Here is a 19,348-nt window from a genome sequence, read left to right as displayed (position 1 = left end):
AGCCGCTTGTTTTCCAGGGCTTTAAACACCAGTACCCATTTTCTTTCTCCTCCTGCCCTCGGGCCCTCGGCGCTTCGCAACCCGGACACGACCTCCACTACCTACACCAGCTCTCTCCCGGGACCTAGCGCCACTTCCGGATCGCCGGTGTTCCCGCTTTACCGGTCCGCCCACCTCCCTCACGCGTTTCCTAGAGCTTTGTCCTAAAACGCCGGCGGGGTCGGAGCGGGGACGCAGGCTAGCCCGGCACAAGAAGTCTCCTACAAGACGCGGGGCTGGCTGCCCCAGCTTGGAAACTCCCGCCCCGCTCGGGAGCCGAGGGGTGGCGGTGGAGGGACAGTTTGTTTGAAGCACCGAAGTCGGTAACACCCGGAAGTGGCGCAGTACCCGAGCTGCGCCGCCGCTGGGGGCGGGTGCCGGGTACCGGGAGGTGGAGAGGAAGCCACCCTACTCTTTGGCGTGAGTGTCAGCGGAGGGGGCAGGACAGCCAGAGGCGGGAGCTGGCCTGGTTCTAGCCCAGGTTCTACCGTGGTAGATCCGGCTGGGTTCCGGCAGGCGAGGGCCTCGTGGGGAGGCTGGGCTAGTGAAGGGTTGCGGCGGCCAAAGGGGATCTCGTTCCCTTCTTTCTGCCATTCTTGGGGATCTGCTCTCTTCAGTTCATTAGTTTATTCCTCTCACCCTTCGCCAGGCGAGTTGAGGGGAGTTTTTACTAGTGAGGAAGTTGCAGCTGGAGCAGGGAATTCTCTTGTGTTTTCGGCTTCTGGGAGGGGGCGAGCTGCTGCTTTGGTGGGGACTGTTGCTTTTCGGCCTCTTCAGTCCCTCCTGAGAAATGCTTTTTCCTTCGCTGCTCTGCCGACTCACTTCCTTCTTGTGTTTGCCTTTACCCCCTTCAGCTTCTGGCTTTGACTCCTCTGCACCTTAAAAGATGCTGGAGTCATATGTGACTCCAATTTTAATGAGCTATGTGAATCGCTACATCAAGAATTTAAAGCCGTCAGATCTACAGCTTTCACTATGGGGTGGAGACGTGGTTCTCAGCAAGCTGGAGTTAAAGTTGGATGTGCTGGAACAGGTAAGCTGTCTAGCTGTCACGAACTGGAAACAGTTTCCTCTAGTTTAGTAATAATCCCTTGTTTCCTGCACTTCGGCTTTATGCTTTAAAAACTTAAATTTTCTGTTAAAGTATTTTAGACTACCCTGAAACTACAGACCTGCCTTTACGGAAGTTTTTTTTTTTTTTCCGCGGTTTGTTACTAGTGATGGTTTGTTAGAATTGGATTACCGAAACGTGCCTCAATAGATTAGAAAACAGTTTCATTGTTCTTGTCAGAATTGTTCGGTCTGCTTAATTCGGAAGCATTACCGGATATACTAATATACATTGCTAAGATTTCTCTATGAAGCTGGAAAATATTATATTCCCATTTTCCTTTTTGGGGAATGGAAGGGTCTGAAAGACAGCAAGGGACTTCTCTTAGTAGGAAAGAGAACATGACATTCTCAGAATAGAGCAGAAACAGATTGAGGATGCCAGTAAAATTGAAAACTTACTACTTATTCACTTTTTAGGTTTTTTTTTTTCTTTTAACTTGAGTAAGGTCTGATGTAAATGAACCGTAACATTAAAGTTCATATGTTTATTAACCCACTGAGGACATTTATTACTAACATATGCCAGGCAACTCTCTTAGGCCTGAAGATACAAAAATTATCTGGAAACTCAGAAGAGCCAGACCAACTGCTTTTTAGGAGATAAGGGAAGTCTTAATCTAATAGTGAAAGTTCATTTTTATATTCCACTGCTCCCTCTATTATTGAGTATCACTAAGAAATATACTCTTGGTTCCTTTTCCGTCTTCTCTCCAAGGTTAATTATCTTAATATTTTCCTATTTTAGAAATGACCACAAGTCCTAAGTGTATGGGTCAGTTTTTATGTATGTATGCACGTGTGTAACCACTGTGGAGATGAAATAGAATATTTCCTGCACCTTAAATGGCTTCCCATTGCAAATCAGTGTCCCTACCCCCTAAAACAGGTGACTATTATCTGACTTTTCTCAACATGAAGATATTATACTTGTTGTTCTTGAACCTTAATAAATTGGAAACACTTGTGTCTGGCTGTTTAACTTTATGGCTAAGATTAACTCTTGTTAATCTTATTAACCTTTATGGCTAAAATTAACTCTTGTTAAAGAGCTGTAGTTCTTTGTATTGCCTTGTATTTTGTTGGCTTATCACAATTTTCCCATTGATGTATGTTTGGGTGGCTTCTACTTTTGGCTGTTATGAAGAAAGTTCTTGTGAGCATTCTTGTTTGTGTATGTTGGTGGACATAGGTATTAATTTCTCTTAGGTGTATACTGAGGTATGTACATGTTTAGCTTTGATGGATACTGCCAAGTAGTTTTCCAAAGTGATTGTATCAATTTCCATTCTTTTTTTTTTTTTTAAGATTTTATTTATTTATTTGACAGACAGAGATCACAAGTAGGCAGAGAAGCAGGCAGAGAGAGAGAGAGGAGGAAGCAGGCTCCCTGCTGAGCAGAGAGCCCGATGCGGGGCTCGATCCCAGGACTCTGGGATCATGACCTGAGCTGAAGGCAGAGGCTTAACCCACTGAGCCACCCAGGCGCCCCTCAATTTCCATTCTTACCAATGGTGAACCTTACCAGCAGTGGATGAGAGGTCTAGTTACTTCAAATTTTTGGTATTACTTGGCATGTTTGTTATTTTAATTTTAGCCTTTCTGGTGGATGTTTGGTGGTATCTCAGTTTAAACTTGCATTTCCTTAATGGCTAATTTTCACGTGCTGCTTATTGGCTATTTGAATATCCTCTTTTGTAAAGTCTGTAATTCTTTTGCCTTTTTAAAAAAAAGTTGGGTTTTTTAAATGGATGTGGAGGAGTTCTTTACATATTTTGGAAATGAATCCGTCACCAGATATATTTTGCAATATCTTCTCCCAGTCTGTGGTGTGGCTTTTTACACTAAAAATTATCTTTGGATGAATAGAAGTTTGTAATTTCATTGAGGTCCAAGTTGTCAGTCTTTTCCTTTGTTTTATGAAATTTTTGCTTATTCCGGGGACATGAAGATACTCTTTTTTTGTTTTGTTTTGTTTTTATTTTAATCACCCCATGCTCATCATGACAAGTGCATTCCTTAATACCCATCATCTGTTTAACCCATCTTCCCACCCCTCTGGTAAGCATTGGTTTATTCTCTGTTAATTGGTTTGCCTTCCTTTACTTTTTTGCCCCCCTTTACTCCTTTGTTTTGTTTCTTAAGTTCCACGTATCGGTGGGATCATGTGGTGTTTGTCTTTCTCTGACTCTTACTTCACTTAGTGTTATACACTCTAGCTCTATCCGTGCTGTTGCAAATGGCAAAAGTGTTCATTCTTTTTTATGGCTGAATAATATTCCATTATGTATGTACAGATATAAATAGCTATATCTATCTCCTTTATCCATTTATCAGTTGATGGATATTTGGGCTCTTTAGGTAATTTGGCTGTTGTTGATAATGCTGCTGTAAACATTGGGGTGCGTGTATCTCTTCAAATTAGTATTTTTGTATCATTTGGGTTAAATACCCAGTAGTGCAATTGCTGGATCATTGGGTACTCGGTGGATTATTAAAACTTTATACTGTTTTCCAGAGTGGTCACACCAGTTTACATTCCCAGCACCAGTGCAAGAAGGTTCTCTTTTCTCCACATCTTCAGTAAAACCTGTTGTTTGTTATGTTGTCGAGTGTACCCATTCTGACATGTGTGAGGTGGTATCTCAGTGTGGTTTTGATTTGCATTTCCCTGATGGTGAGTGATGTTGAACATCTTATCATGTGTCTGTTGGCTATCTGTATGTCTTTTTGGAGAAATGCCTATGCATGTCTTCTGTCCATTTTAATCAGATTATTTGTTTTTTGGATGTTGGCTTTTATAAGTTCTTTACATATTTTGGATACTAATCCTTTATCAGATATGCCATTTACAAGTATCTTCTCCTATTCCATAGGTTGCCTTTTAGTTTTGTTAATGGTTTCCTTTGTTATGCAGAAGTTTTTAATTTGATGAAGTCTCAATAGTTTCCTTTGTCTTTGGACATGTGTCTCGTAAGAAGTTGCTATGGCCAAGGTCAGCGAGATTGCCTCCCATGTTCTCCTCTAGGATCTTGATGGTTTCCTGTCTCACATTTAGGTCTTTTGAATTTATTTCTGTGTATAGTGTAAGAAAGTGATCCAGTTTCATTCTTTTGCATACTGCCGTCCATCTCTTGTTTTCTTTTAGAAGTTTTATTTTCTTTGATTTATCTAAAATTTTTCTGCAAGTGTGAAGTAGAGGTCAAAATGCAGTTTTTTCTCTTTGATACTCAGTCCACACCATTTGTTGAACCATTCTTTTTCTACTGAATTGCAGTAAGTCTTATTGCAAATCATGTTGTTATAATGGTGTGTGGATTTATTTCTGAACTCTTTATCTGCTCAGTAGTCTGTCTGTTCTTGTGTCATTACATACTATCTTTTACAGTAAGTTTTGATATCTCATAGAGTAATTTGTATAACTTTGTTCTTTTTTCCTTGTAACTATTGTAGGTCCATACATTTTAATTTCAATTTGTAAATTTTAGAATTAATCTCCCCCTAAAGGGGAAACCCACTGACATTTTTGTTGAGGTTACATGAAATCAATAGATTAATTTGGGACGGATTAACATTAATACATATTGTGTTAATGTAGTATTGAATTTTTTTAATCCTGGTACAGACCATTGCTTTGTGTATTTTTAGGTCTTCAATTTTTCTCAGCAATGATTTGAAGTTTTAAAGAAAGGCCTTGCACCTATTTCTTTAATATGATTTTTTTTGTTATAAGGAGCATTATTTCTTAAATTTCATTTTCTAAGTACATTACCAGTACACAGAAATACAGTTGTTTTAGTACATTGGCCTTCCATTCAGTGTCCTAGCTTGTGTAGTATGATTTAGTGTTTTCTTTTAGATTGCCTATGTACACAGTCCTGCCATTTGCAAATAGTGATGGTTTTACATCTTCCAGTGCTTGTACATTTTATTTCTTTTTTTTTTTTTAAGATTTTTTTTATTTATTTGACAGAGAGAGATCACAAGTAGGCAGAGAGGCAAGCAGAGAGAGAGAGAGAGAGAGAGAGAGGAGGAAGCAGGCTCCCCGCCAAGCAGAGAGCCTGATGAGGGACTCGATCCCAGGACCCTAGGATCGTGACCTGAGCCGAAGGCAGAGGCTTAAACCACTGAGCCACCCAGGCGCCCTAGTGCTTGTACATTTTATTTCTTTATGGCAGTGTGGAGTAGACAGCTTGAAAATACTCTTTTTTGTTCCCACCTTCGGTGTGAAAGTGCTCAATATCTTACTATTAAGCGTGTTGGTAGCTGTAAATACTCTTTACTGGGTATGGAATTGCTCTTTCGTTCCTCCTTTTACAGGTTTTTAAAAATCATGAATGGGTTTGAATTTTATCAAATATTACATTTAGTGAGTTTATCTGATTTTTTCTTTTATTCTGTTAATGTGGTGAATTTGAGTTTTTAGATGGAGTTTGAATTCTTGGTATAAACCCATACTTACTGTGTATTAACCTTTTTATGTGTTAGCTTTGATTTGCTAAATCTTTGTTTGGTTTTATAGCAGCTATGTTTATAAGTGATTCTGGTCTGTGATCTCTTGCAGTATCCTTATCTGGCTTGGATTAGCATAGATATTTTGCTTCATTAATTAATAGGTATTTCCTTTTTTAATATAGGAGTTTGTGTAAGATTGGTATTAGTTTTTAATTTGGTAAAATACACATACCAATATTTACCATTTTTGCCATTTTCTTATTGTATAGGTATGTGGCATTGGTAACATTTATGTTGTTGTGTAACCATTACCACCATCCATCTCTAGTAAGTTTTTGGTTTCCCAAACTGAACCTCTATACCCGTTGATCCAGTAACTTACTATTCTCTCTTACCAGCTCCCAGCGATCTACAACATACCTATGACAGGATCCAACTTCATTTGTTTTTATAAGTGGGTGTCTACTTTTCCAGTAACATTTGTTGGGCACCTGGGTGGCTCAGTGGGTTAAGCCTCTGCCTTCAGCTCAGGTCATGATCTCAGGGTCCTGGGATCGAGCCCCGCATCGAACTCTCTGCTCAGCGGGGAGCCTGCTTCCTCCTCTCTCTGCCTGCCTCTCTGCTTACTCGTGATCTCTCTCTGTCAAATAAATAAATAAATCTTTAAAAAAAAAAAAAAAGATGTTTCCAGTAACATTTGTTAAAGACTGTCCTTTCCCCCTTTCAATGGCCATGGCACCCTTCTTGAAAATCACTTGGCCATAGATGTGAGGGTTTATTTCTGGGCTCTCAATGTAGTTCCCTTGGTGGTTTATAGGTCTGTGGTCAGTATCACTTTGTTTTGAATACCATACCTTTGTAGTAAGTTTTGAAATCAGTATGTGTGTAATCTCCAACTTTGTTCTTTTACTAGTTTTTTAAATCTTAGGAAAAATGAATCTCCTGGAGTCATGTGGGTCAATGCTTTTCTTAGTCGGAAAGTTTTAAATACCTGATTTTTAAAGATTTTATTTATTTGCAGGGTGTTGGGGTGGAGGAGGAGGAGGAGGAGATGGACAAACAGACTGCATTGAGCATGGAGCCCAACTTGGAACTCCATCTCACGACCCTGAGATCATGACCTTAGCTGAAACCAAGAGTTGATACTTAATGGACTGGGCCACCCAAGCACCCCCATGATTTAATTTCTTAGCAGATATAGGACTGTTTAGATATTTATCTCTTCTTTTGTTAGTTTTGGTTAGTTATGTTTTCATTAAATTTCTCCATTTCTTCAAAACTGGTGTTCAGCAAACAATGGCTTGGACCTGCTTTTATAAGTAAAATTTTATTGTAGCACAGCTATTTGGCAGCTTTTGAAAACTAAAATGGCAGAGTTGAGTAGCTGGGACAGAGTACATGGCAAATACCTTAAATATATACTATCTGGCCCTTACTGGAAAAATTTCCTGCACCTGCTCAGAATTGTCTGTATGTAAAGCCATAAAGTTGGTTTTTTTGGTGCAGTTTATTTATTTTATTTTATTTTTTATTTTTTTTTAAATTGCACCAATTTATACTTCCACCGACAGTGTTTTTGTTTTTTTTTTTTTAAAGATTTATTTATTTATTTATTTGACAGATAGAGATCACAAGTAGGGAGAGAGGCAGGCAGAGAGAGAGAGAGGAGGAAGCAGGCTCCTTGCCAAGCAGAGAGCCCGATGCGGGGCTCGATCCCAGGACCCTGGGATCATGACCTGAGCGAAAGGCAGAGGCTTTAACCCACTGAGCCACCCAGGTGCCCCTTTTTGGTGCAGTTTAAAGTTGACTTATTTTTTTAAAAAATCTAGGATCGGGGCACCTGGGTGGCTCAGTGGGTTAAGCCGCTGCCTTCGGCTCAGGTCATGATCTCAGGGTCCTGGGATCAAGCCCCACATCGGGCTCTCTGCTCAGCAGGAAGCCTGTTTCCTCCTCTCTCTCTCTCTCTGCCTGCTTGTGATCTCTATCTGTCAAATAAATAAATAAAATCTTTAAAAAAAAAAAAAAAAAAAAATCTAGGATCTGTTGTGATGTTTTTTCCTTACTGATACTAGTGATTTGTATCTTCATCATCAATATTGTTAGGGTTTTATTAATTTTATTTGCAAAGAACTGATTTTTCTGATCTTTGTTGTTGTTGCTTTTTTATTTTCCCATTCTACTTCCTTTGGATTTGATTGACTGTTTTCTCTAGCTTCCTGAGGTGGAAGCTTCTGTCATATTTATTTTTTCCTGCTATGTTTTTCTATTGAAATACATGCATTTAATACATACATTTAATACATGTATTTCTATGGAAAGACATGCATTTAATACATACATTTACTACATGTATTTCTATTGAAATACATACATTTAATACATGTATTTCTATTGAAATACATGTATTTAATGCATATAATTATTTTTGCCCTCTACTTAACTTTATGTCATAGAATTTCGTATGTTGTTTTTTCATTATTTTGTTCAGAAAATTATTAATTTCCATTATTTTTCTGTTACTGATTTCTTAATTAATTTATTTATTTTTTCAGCGTAACAGTATTCATTGTTTTTGCACAACACCCAGTACTCCATGCAATACGTGCCCTCCCCATTATTCACCACCTGGTTCCCCCAACCTCCCACCCCCGCCGCTTCAAAACCCTCAGGTTGTTTTTCAGAGTCCATAGTTTCTTATGGTTCGCCTCCCCTTCCAATTTCCCTCAACTTCCTTCTCCTCTCCATCTCCCAATGTCTTCCATGTCATTTGTTATGCTCCACAAATAAGTGAAACCATATATACTTGACTCTCTCGGCTTGACTTATTTCACTCAGCATAATCACTTCCAGTCCCGTCCATGTTGCTACAAAAGTTGGGTATTCATCCTTTCTTTTTTTTTTTTTTTTAAATAAACATATAATGTATTTTTATCCCCAGGGGTACAGGTCTGTGAATCACCAGGTTTACACACTTCACAGCACTCACGATAGCACATACTCTCGCCAATGTCCATAACCTCCTCCCCCTCTCCCAATCCCACCTCCCCCCAGCAACCCCCAGTTTGTTTTGTGAGATTAAGAGTCATTTATGGTTTGTCTCTCTCCCAATCCCATCTTGTTTCATTTATTCTTCTCCTATCCCCCTAACCCCTCATGTTGCATCTCCATGTCCTCATATCAGGGAGATCATATGATAGTTATCTTTCTCCGATTGACTTATTTCACTAAGCATGATACCCTCTAGTTCCATCCACGTTGTCGCAAATGGCAAGATTTCATTTCTTTTGATGGCTGCATAGTATTCCATTGTGTATATATACCACATCTTCTTGATCCATTCATCTGTTGATGGACATCTAGGTTCTTTCCATAGTTTGGCTATTGTAGACATTGCTGCTTTAAACATTCGGGTACACGCGCCCCTTCGGATCATTATGTTTGTATCTTTAGGGTAAATACCCAGTAGTGCAATTGCTGGGTCATAGGGTAGTTCTATTTTCAACATTTTGAGGAACCTCCATGCTATTTTCCAGAGTGGTGCCACCAGCTTGCATTCCCACCAACAGTGTAGGAGGGTTCCCCTTTCTCCTCATCCTCGCCAGCATCTGTCATTTCCTGACTTGTTAATTTTAGCCATTCTGACAGCTGTGAGGTGGTATCTCATTGTGGTTTTGATTTGTATTTCCCTGATGCTGAGTGACGTGGAGCACTTTTTCATGTGTCTGTTGGCCATCTGGATGTCTTCTTTGCAGAAATGTCTGTTCATGTCCTCTGCCCATTTCTTGATTGGATTGTTTGTTCTTTGGGTGTTGAGTTTGCTAAGTTCCTTATAGATTTTGTATACTAGCCCTTTATCTGACATGTCGTTTGCAAATATCTTCTCCCATTCTGTCAGTTGTCTTTTGGTTTTGTTAACTGTTTCCTTTGCTGTGCAAAAGCTTTTGATCTTGATGAAATCCCAATAGTTCATTTTTGCCCTTGCTTCCCTGGCCTTTGGTGATGTTTCTAGGAAGATGTTGCTGCGGCTGAGGTCGAAGAGGTTGCTGCCTGTGTTCTTCTCAAGGATTTTGATGGATTCCTTTCCCACATTGAGGTCCTTCATCCATTTTGAGTCTATTTTCTTGTGTGGTATAAGGAAGTGGTCCAATTTCATTTTTCTGCACGTGGCTGTCCAATTTTCCCAGCACCACTTATTGAAGAGGCTGTCTTTTTGCCATTGGATGTTCTTTCCTGCTTTGTCAAAGATTAGTGGACCATAGAGTTGAGGGTCTATTTCTGGGCTCTCTATTCTGTTCCATTGATCTATGTGTCTGTTTTTGTGCCAGTACCATGCTGTCTTGATGATGACAGCTTTGTAATAGAGCTTGAAGTCCGGAATTGTGATGCCACCAACTTTGGCTTTCTTTTTCAATATTCCTTTGGCTATTCGAGGTCTTTTCTGGTTCCATATAAATTTAAGGATTATTTGTTCCATTTCTTTGAAAAAAATGGATGGTATTTTGATAGGGATTGCATTAAATGTGTAGATTGCTTTAGGTAGCATAGACATTTTCACAATATTTATTCTTCCAATCCAGGAGCATGGAACATTTTTCCATTTCTTTGTGTCTTCCTCAATTTCTTTCATGAGTACTTTACAGTTTTCTGAGGGTAGATTCTTGGCCTCTTTGGTTAGGTTTATTCCTAGGTATCTTATAGTTTTGGGTGCAATTGTAAATGGGATTGACTCCTTCATTTCTCTTTCTTCTGTCTTGTTGTTGGTATACAGAAATGCACCTTATTTCTGTGCATTGATTTTATATCCTGACACTTTGCTGAATTACTGTACAAGTTCTAGCAGTTTTGGAGTGGAGTCTTTTGGGTTTTCCACATATAGTATCATGTCATCTGCAAAGAGTGATAGTTTGACTTCTTCTTTGCTGATTTGGATGCCCTTAATTTCCTTTTGTTGTCTGATTGCTGAGGCTAGGACTTCTAGTACTATGTTGAATAGCAGTGGTGATAATGGACATCCCTGCCGTGTTCCTGACCTTAACGGAAAAGCTTTCAGTTTTTCTCCATTGAGAATGATATTTGCGGTGGCTTTTTCATAGATGGCTTTGATAATATTGAGGTATGTGCCGTCTATCCCTACACTTCGAAGAGTTTTGATCAGGAAGGGATGCTGTACTTTGTCAAATGCTTTTTCAGCATCTGTTGAGAGTATCATATGGTTCTTGTTCTTTCTTTTATTAATGTGTTCTATCACATTGATTGATTTGGGGATGTTGAACCAACCCTGCAGCCCTGGAATAAATCCCACTTGAACGTGGTGGATAATCCTTTTAATGTACTGTTGAATCCTATTGGCTAGTATTTTGGCGAGAATTTTTGCATCTGTGTTCATCAAGGATATTGGTCTGTAGTTCTCTTTTTTGGTGGGATCCTTGTCTGGTTTGGGGATCAAGGTGATGCTGGCCTCATAAAATGAGTTTGGAAGTTTCCCTTCTATTTCTGTTTTTTGGAACAGTTTCAGGAGAATAGGAATTAGTTCTTCTTTAAACGTTTGGTAGAATTCCCCTGGGAAGCCGTCTGGCCCTGGGCTTTTGTTTGGAGATTTTTGATGACTGTTTCAATCTCCTTACTGGTTATGGGCCTGTTCAGGTTTTCTGTTTCTTCCTGGTTCAGTTGTGGTAGTTTATATGTCTCTTGGAATGCATCCATTTCTTCCAGATTGTCACATTTGTTGGCGTAGAGTTGCTCATAGTGTGTTCTTATAATTGTCTGTATTTCTTTGGTGTTAGTTGTGATCTCTCCTCTTTCATTCATGATTTTGTTTGGGTCCTTTCTCTTTTCTTTTTGATGAGTCTGGCCAGGGGTTTATCAATCTTATTGATTCTTTCAAAGGACCAGCTCCGAGTTTCATTGATTTTTTTCTATTGTTTTTTTGGTTTCTATTTCATTGATTTCTGCTCTGATCTTTATGATTTCTCTTCTCCTGCTGGGTTTAGGGTTTCTTTCTTGTTCTTTCTCCAGCTCCTTTAGGTGTAGGGTTAGGTTGTGTACTTGAGACCTTTCTTGTTTCTTGAGAAAGGCTTGTATTGCTATATATTTTCCTCTCAGGACTGCCTTTGCTGTGTCCCACAGATTTTGAACTGTTCTGTTTTCATTATTTGTTTTCCATGAATTTTGTTTCCATGAATGTTTTCAATTCTTCTTTAATTTCCTGGTTGACCCATTCATTCTTTAGAAGGATGCTGTTTAGTCTCCATGTATTTGGGTTCTTTCCAAATTTCCTCTTGTGATTGAGTTCTAGCTCTGGAACATTGTGGTCTGAAAATATGCAGGGAATGATCCTAATCTTTTGATACTGGTTGAGACCTGATTTAGGACCCAGGATGTGATCTATTCTGGAAAATGTTCCATGTGCACTAGAGAAGAATGTGTATTCTGTTGCTTTGGGATGAAATGTTCTGAATAGATCTGTGATGTCCATCTGGTCCAGTGTGTCATTTAAGGCCTTTATTTCCTTGTTGATCTTTTGCTTGGATGATCTGTCCATATCAGTGAGTGTTAAAGTCCCCTACTATTATTATATCATTTATAATATATATAATATAATATATTATATATTATATTATTATTGATGTGTTTCTTTGATTTTGTTATTAATTGGTTTATGTAGTTAGGTTCTCCCATGTTAGGGGCATAGATATTTAAAATTGTTAGATCTTCTTGTTGGATGGACCCTTTGAGTATGATATAGTGTCCTTCCTCATCTCTTATTATACTCTTTGGCTTAAAATCTAATTGATCTGATATAAGGATTGCCACCCCAGCTTTTTTCTGATGCCCATTAGCATGATAAATTGTTTTCCACCCCCTCACTTTAAATCTGGAGGTGTCTTCACGTCTAAAATGAGTTTCTTGTAGGAACATATTGATGGGTTTTGTTTTTTTATCCATTCTGATACCCTGTGTCTTTTGATTGGGGCATTTAGCCCATTAACATTCAAGGTAACTATTGAGAGATATGAATTTAGTGCCATTATTAGCCTGTAAGGTGACTGTTCCTGTATATTGTCTCTGTACCTTTCTGATGTACTACTTTTAGGCTCTCTCTTTGCTTAGAGGACCCCTTTCAATATTTCCTGTAGAGCTGGTTTGGTGTTTGCAAATTCTTTCAGTTTTTGTTTGTCCTGGAAGCTTTTTATCTCTCCTTCTATTTTCAATGATAGCCTAGCTGGATAGAGTATTCTTGGCTGCATGTTTTTCTCGTTGAATGCTCTGAATATATCATGCCAGCTCTTTCTGGCCTACCAGGTCTCTGTGGATAAGTCTGCTGCCAATTTAATATTTTTACCATTGTATGTTACAGACTTCTTTTCTCGGGCTGCTTTCAGGATTTTCTCTTTGTCACTAAGACGTGTAAATTTTACTATTAGATGACGGGGTGTGGACCTATTCTTGTTGACTTTGAGGGGGGTTCTCTGCACTTCCTGGATTTTGATGCTTGTTCCCTTTGCCATATTAGGAAAATTCTTTCCAATAATTCTCTCCAATAGACTTTCTGCTCCACTCTCTCTTTCTTCTTCCTCTGGAATCCCAATTATTCTAATGTTGCTTCGTCTTATGGTGTCACTTATCTCTCGAATTTTCCCCTCATGGTCCAGTAGCTGTTTGTCCCTCTTTTGCTCGGCTTCTTTATTCTCTGTCATTTGGTCTTCTATATCACTAATTCTTTCTTCTGCCTCCTTTATCCTAGCTGTGAGAGTCTCCATTTTTGATTGCACCTCATTAGTAGCTTTTTTAATTTCAACTTGGTTAGATTTTAGTTCTTTAATTTCTCCAGAAAGCCTTTTATTTCTCCAGACAGGGTTTCTCTAATATCTTCCATGCCTTTTTTGAGCCCGGCTAGAATGTTCAGAATCGTCATTCTGAACTCTTGATCTGAGATATTACCAATGTCTGTGTTAATTAGGTCCCTAGCCTTCGGTACTGCCTCTTGTTCTTTTGTTTGTGGTGATTTTTTCCACCTTGTCATTTTGTCCAGATAAGAGGATATGAAGGATCAAATAAAATACTAAAAGGGTGGCAAAGACCTCAGAAAAATGCGCTGTAACCAAATCAGAAGAGACCCCAAATTGTGGGGGGGGGGAGAAAGGGGATAAAAAGAGGTTCGGGAAAAAAAAGAAAAAAATTTAAAAAATAAAACAAAGAAAAAATATAAAAAAGAAAGAAAAAATATATATTTTAGATAAACTAGTCAAAAAACGTTAAAAAAGAAAAGGGTAAAAGTTTTAACAAATTTAGCAGAAGAAGAAAAAAGAAAGAAAAAAAATTGAAAAAAAATTGAATTAACCGCCAGACTAAAGTATCATGGGGAGAAAGCCATGAGTTCCATGCTTTGCTTTCTCCTCCTCTGGAATTCCGCTGCTGTTTTAGGTATTGAACCTGCTTTCCTTGATAGATGAACTTCGTCCTGGCTGGATATTTTGTTGATCTTCTGGGGGAGGGGCCTGTTGTAGTGACTCTCAAGTGTCTTTGCCCGAGTCGGGATTGCACCACCCTTACTGGGGGGCTGGACTAAGTAATCTGCTCGGGTTCGCTTCTGGGAGCTTCTGTTCCCTGAACGCTTTCTGTAGAGTTCCGGAGGACGGGAATGAAAATGGCGGCCTCCCAGTCTCCGGCCGGGAGGAGCCGAGGGCCCGGGGCCCCACTCCTCAGTGCGCCCCCAGAGGACAGCACCCAATCACTCCCATATCCCCAGCCTCCAGCCGTGCTCCGAGCTCACCCAGCCTGCGACCGGTTCAAGGTAACCCCGAGCTGAGAGTTCAGTCCTCGGCTCTGTCTCTGTAGCCGGCTTCTCCGTTCTAACACCTGCGAGCTCTGCGACACTCCGACAACCCCGATCCTTCTGTGACCCTGCGGGACCTGGGGTCACGCTGACCCCGCGTGGGCTTCACCCTGGTTTAGCCTCTGGAGCAATGTCCCTCAGTGGAACAGACTTTTAAAAGTCCTGATTTTGTGCTTGTCGCTCTGCCGCTTGCCGGGAGCCGGCCCCTCTCTCCGCGGTCTATCTTCCCTTCGTTTTAGATTCACTTTTCGCCAGTCCTACCTTTCAGAAAGTGGTCGATTTTCTGTTTCTAGAATTGCTGTTCTTCTTCTCTTCGATCTCCCGTTGGATTTGTAGGTGTTTGCAATGTTTAGATAAGCTATCGAGCTGATCTCCTCCTACTTGATGTAGTCTCAGCCTGCTACTTCTCTGCCATCTTGACTCCTCCTCTCTGTTACTGATTTCCAATTTAATTCCACTGTGGTCTGCATAGTCTCTGTATTATTTTAATCCACTATAATTTATGAATCAGTAAGTGGTCATTTTTGTAAATGTTGTATATGCAATTGATAAAAAGTGTATATTCTGCAGTTGTTGCTATAGTCTTCTATAAATATCACTTATTTCAAATTAATGGTGTTCTTAAAATTTGTAAATTCATGTGGATTTTCATATCTGCTGTTCTGTCAGTTACTAAGGTTTGTTAATATCTACAAATATGATTATTTGTCTACTTTTTAATTTTGCCAACTTTTACCTTATATACCTAGAAATTATTATTAGGTGTGCACAAATTTAAGTGTTATCTTATTCAACATACTTAAAAATCATCCCTAAATGTGTCCCTCTTTCACTCTAATAATTCTTTTAGCTTTAGGTTATTTTTAAATAATGCTGTTTTAAAAATTGCTTCAGTTGCTGACCCAAAGGTTATAGAATGGATATTTGACTTATTAGAGTCTAACTTAGTACTTTTACCATTTCTTGAACAATCTTACAACAGTTTGACTATATATACCCTCCCATTTCCCTTCATTTTGTTGGTATTGGGGTCTTTCTTTTTGCTTGTTCAGTTTGGTTTAGCTTGTTTAGGTTAGCTGGGCTTAGCTTGTTTTTCTACCATTTCCGGTAGAATTTTAGGTTATTGATTTTGGGAGATTTCTTCTATTATAGGCATTTAAACAGCTATAAATGTCTAGCTGCAACCCATAAATTTTGATATTTTGTATTTTCATTCAGTTCTGATGCTTTCTGATTTCTCTTGGTGAATGTGTATTTTTGTGTTTGTTGGTTGGAGTGTTTTATAGATTTCAGGTTTATTTGGTTGATAGTGTTCAGGTCTTCCATATCTTAGTTGATTTTCTGTCTGTACATTATTGTGAGTATTAAAGTCTCTATAATTATTGAACCAGCTTTCTTTCCTTTTACTTTTGTCAGTTTTTACTCTATGCATTTTGGGGTTCTCTTGCTGTGCTCACATATATTTTTATATTTTCTTGAATCAACCCTTCTATTGTTATAAAGTGTCTTCAAATGTTATCTTCAATAACATTTTTTTCCTTAAAGTCTATTTTCTTAATAGTGTACTCCATTTGTTCTGTAGTTGCTGTTTGCATTATATATATATGTTTTTCTCAGTACACTGTTTTAATTTTCTTAACCTTTTGCTTCATGTTGTGTTTCTTCATATCTAGTACCATCTCTTTGAAAGTTTTACTGGCATGTTATTTAGCTTTAACTACCTCTTCAAACTTCATTTTGTTCATTGTAATTTCATCCCATGAGGGGATAAATTATTCATTTTGGAAAACAGTCATATGAAAAATAGGAATGGGGCACCTGACTGGCTCAGTTGGTTAAGTGTCTGACTTTTGATTTTGGCTCAGGTCAGGATCTCAGGGTCCTGAGATTGAGCCCTGTGTCAGATGCTCTTTCTCTTTCTCACCTACTTCCCCTTGCCTCCCTCTCAAAAAACAAAACAAAACAAAAAAACCCAAACAACTCCCCCTCCAAAACCCCCAAAGAACAAAACAGGAGGAAGGAAACAGTGCTGGAAATTAATATCATAGAAATGAAAATTCCCTGTATGGCAAAAAGAGAATCTATACCGTTTAAATAGCAAGAAAATGTTGTATTTCAGGTATTCCAGGCAAGAATCTGGGTTACATGACTTCCTTGGTGTTTCATTTACTGCTTTTTTTTTTTTTTTAAAGATTTTATTTATTTATTTGACAGAGATCACAAGTAGGCAGAGAGGCAGGCAGAGAGACAGAGAGAGAGAAGGAAGCACGCTCCCTGCTGAGCAGAGGGCTTGGTGCGGGGCTCGATCCCAGGGCTGTGGGATCATGACCTGAGTTGAAGGCAGAGGCTTTAACCCACTGAGCCATCCAGGCGCCCCCATTTACTGCTTTTTAATTGACATATAAGTGAAATAAAAGTATAATATTAGGTGTACTACATAATTTGATTTAAAAAAAAAAGATTTTATTTATTTATTTGACAGAAACACAAGCAGGGGGAGTGGGAGAGGGAGAAGCAGGCTCTCTGCTGAGCAGGGAGCCCATGGTGGGGCTTGATTCCAGGACCCTGGGATCATGACCTCAGCCAAAGGCTGACTTTTAAACGACTGAGCCACCCGGGCACCCCCAATGTTTGCCTTTTTTTTTTTTTTATTCCATCTTTGCCTTTTAACTGGAGTATTTAATCCCTCCACATTTAATGTTTTTAATCATATGGATTTCTGTCTACCATTTTCTGTTGTCAATATTGTGTTCTTTTTTGTTTTTCTCATCCTTTACCAATTTTTTACATTCAGTAGATGTTTTTTAATGTTTCATTTTTAATGTCTTTAATTTTCACATTACTTTTTAGCGGTTACTCCCAATCTTACAATATGGATCCAGTTTTTTAGTCTATTTCAGATTAATGCTAAATTTGTTACTTAAAATACAGAAACTTTCTCTGTTATAGCTCCATTACTTCCCCCTTCTTTGTGCTATTGTCATATATATTGAACCTTTGTGTTATAAGTCCAACAGTACAATTTGATAATTGTGTTTTAGGTAATGGCCTTTTAAGTCAGGAGAAAATAGACGTTTATATTGTCTTTTAATGATGATATAATTACATTCATTGATGCTTTTTGGTGAATTTGAGTTACTGTCTGGTGTTCCTTTCAAGTCTGATGAACTTTCAGTATTCTTTTTTTTTTCCCCCATTTTATTTATTTTTTTAGCGTAACAGTATTCATTGTTTTTGCACTACACCCAGTGCTCCATGCAAAACGTGCCCTCCCCATTACCCACCACCTGTTCCCCCAGCCTCCCACCCCTGACCCTTCAAAACCCTCAGGTTGTTTTCCAGAGTTCATAGTCTCTTATGGTTCGCCTCCCCTTCCAAATTTTTTTTTCTTAATAAACATATAATGTATTTTTATCCCCAGGGGTACAGGTCTGTGAATCACCAGGTTTACACACTTCACAGCACTCACGATAGCACATACCCTCCCCAATGTCCATAGCCCCCTCCCCCTCTCCCAATCCCACCTCCCCCCAGCAACCCCCAGTTTGTTTTGTGAGATTAAGAGTCATTTATGGTTTGTCTCTCTCCCAATCCCATCTTGTTTCATTTATTCTTCTCCTATCCCCCTAACATCCCATGTTGCTTCTCCATGTCCTCATATCAGGGAGATCATATGATAGTTGTCTTTCTCCGATTGACTTATTTTACTAAGCATGATACGCTCTAGTTCCATCCACGTCGTCGCAAATGGCAAGATTTCATTTCTTTTGATGGCTGCATAGTATTCCATTGTGTATATATACCACATCTTCTTTATCCATTCATCTGTTGATGGACATCTAGGTTCTTTCCATAGTCTGGCTATTGTAGACATTGCTGCTATAAACATTCGGGTACACGTGCCCCTTCGGATCACTATGTTTGTATCTTTAGGGTAAATACCCAGTAGTGCAATTGCTGGGTCATAGGGTAGTTCTATTTTCAACATTTTGAGGAACCTCCATGCTGTTTTCCAGAGTGGTTGCACCAGCTTGCATTCCCACCAACAGTGGAGGAGGGTTCCCCTTTCTCCACATCCTCACCAGCATCTGTCATTTCCTGACTTGTTGATTTTAGCCATTCTGACTGGTGTGAGGTGATATCTCATTGTGGTTTTGATTTGTATTTCCCTGATGCCGAGTGACGTAGAGCACTTTTTCATGTGTCTGTTGGCCATCTGGATGTCTTCTTTGCAGAAATGTCTGTTCATGTCCTCTGCCCATTTCTTGATTGGATTGTTTGTTCTTTGGGTGTTGAGTTTGCTAAGTTCCTTATAGATTTTGGATGCTAGCCCTTTATCTGATATGTCGTTTGCAAATATCTTCTCCCATTCTGTCAGTTGTCTTTTGGTTTTGTTAACTGTTTCCTTTGCTGTGCAAAAGCTTTTGATCTTGATGAAATCCCAATAGTTCATTTTTGCCCTTGCTTCCCTTGCCTTTGCCATTGTTCCTAGGAAGATGTTGCTGTGGCTGAGGTCGAAGAGGTTGCTGCCTGCATTCTCCTCAAGGATTTTGATGGATTCCTTTCTCACATTGAGGTCCTTTATCCATTTGGAGTCTATTTTTGTGTGTGGTGTAAGGAAGTGGTCCAATTTCATTTTTCTGCATGTGGCTGTCCAATTTTCCCAGCACCATTTATTGAAGAGGCTGTCTTTTTTCCATTGGACATTCTTTCCTGCTTTGTCGAAGATTAGTTGACCATAGAGTTGAGGGTCGATTTCTGGGCTCTCTATTCTGTTCCACTGATCTATGTGTCTGTTTTTGTGCCAGTACCATGCTGTCTTGATGATGACAGCTTTGTAATAGAGCTTGAAGTCCAGAATTGTGATGCCACCCACTTTGGCTTTCTTTTTCAATATTCCTTTGGCTA

The 19,348-nt window shown here is 39.1% G+C and overlaps 1 protein-coding gene across 4 annotated transcripts in view; it reads left to right on the top strand.

The window, feature by feature from the left end:
- The first annotated feature begins 240 nt into the window (after nucleotides 1-240).
- Nucleotides 241-19,348, top strand: part of VPS13B (vacuolar protein sorting 13 homolog B) — an 811,037-nt gene continuing 791,929 nt past the window's right edge. For all 4 annotated transcript variants that reach the window (XM_045996973.1, XM_045996994.1, XM_045997018.1 and 1 more), the window contains exons 1-2: nucleotides 241-459; nucleotides 894-1,072. In XM_045996973.1, coding sequence (XP_045852929.1) covers nucleotides 926-1,072 — 147 coding nt within the window. In that variant the 5' untranslated portion in view covers nucleotides 241-459; nucleotides 894-925. The remainder of the gene's footprint in view (nucleotides 460-893; nucleotides 1,073-19,348) is intronic.

Source organism: Meles meles, chromosome 1 (genome assembly GCF_922984935.1).
Source record: "Meles meles chromosome 1, mMelMel3.1 paternal haplotype, whole genome shotgun sequence".
Classification (NCBI taxonomy): domain Eukaryota; kingdom Metazoa; phylum Chordata; class Mammalia; order Carnivora; family Mustelidae; genus Meles; species Meles meles.
The sequence above is the reverse complement of the archived record's forward strand: the minus strand, read 5'-3'. Positions and strand labels throughout refer to the sequence as shown.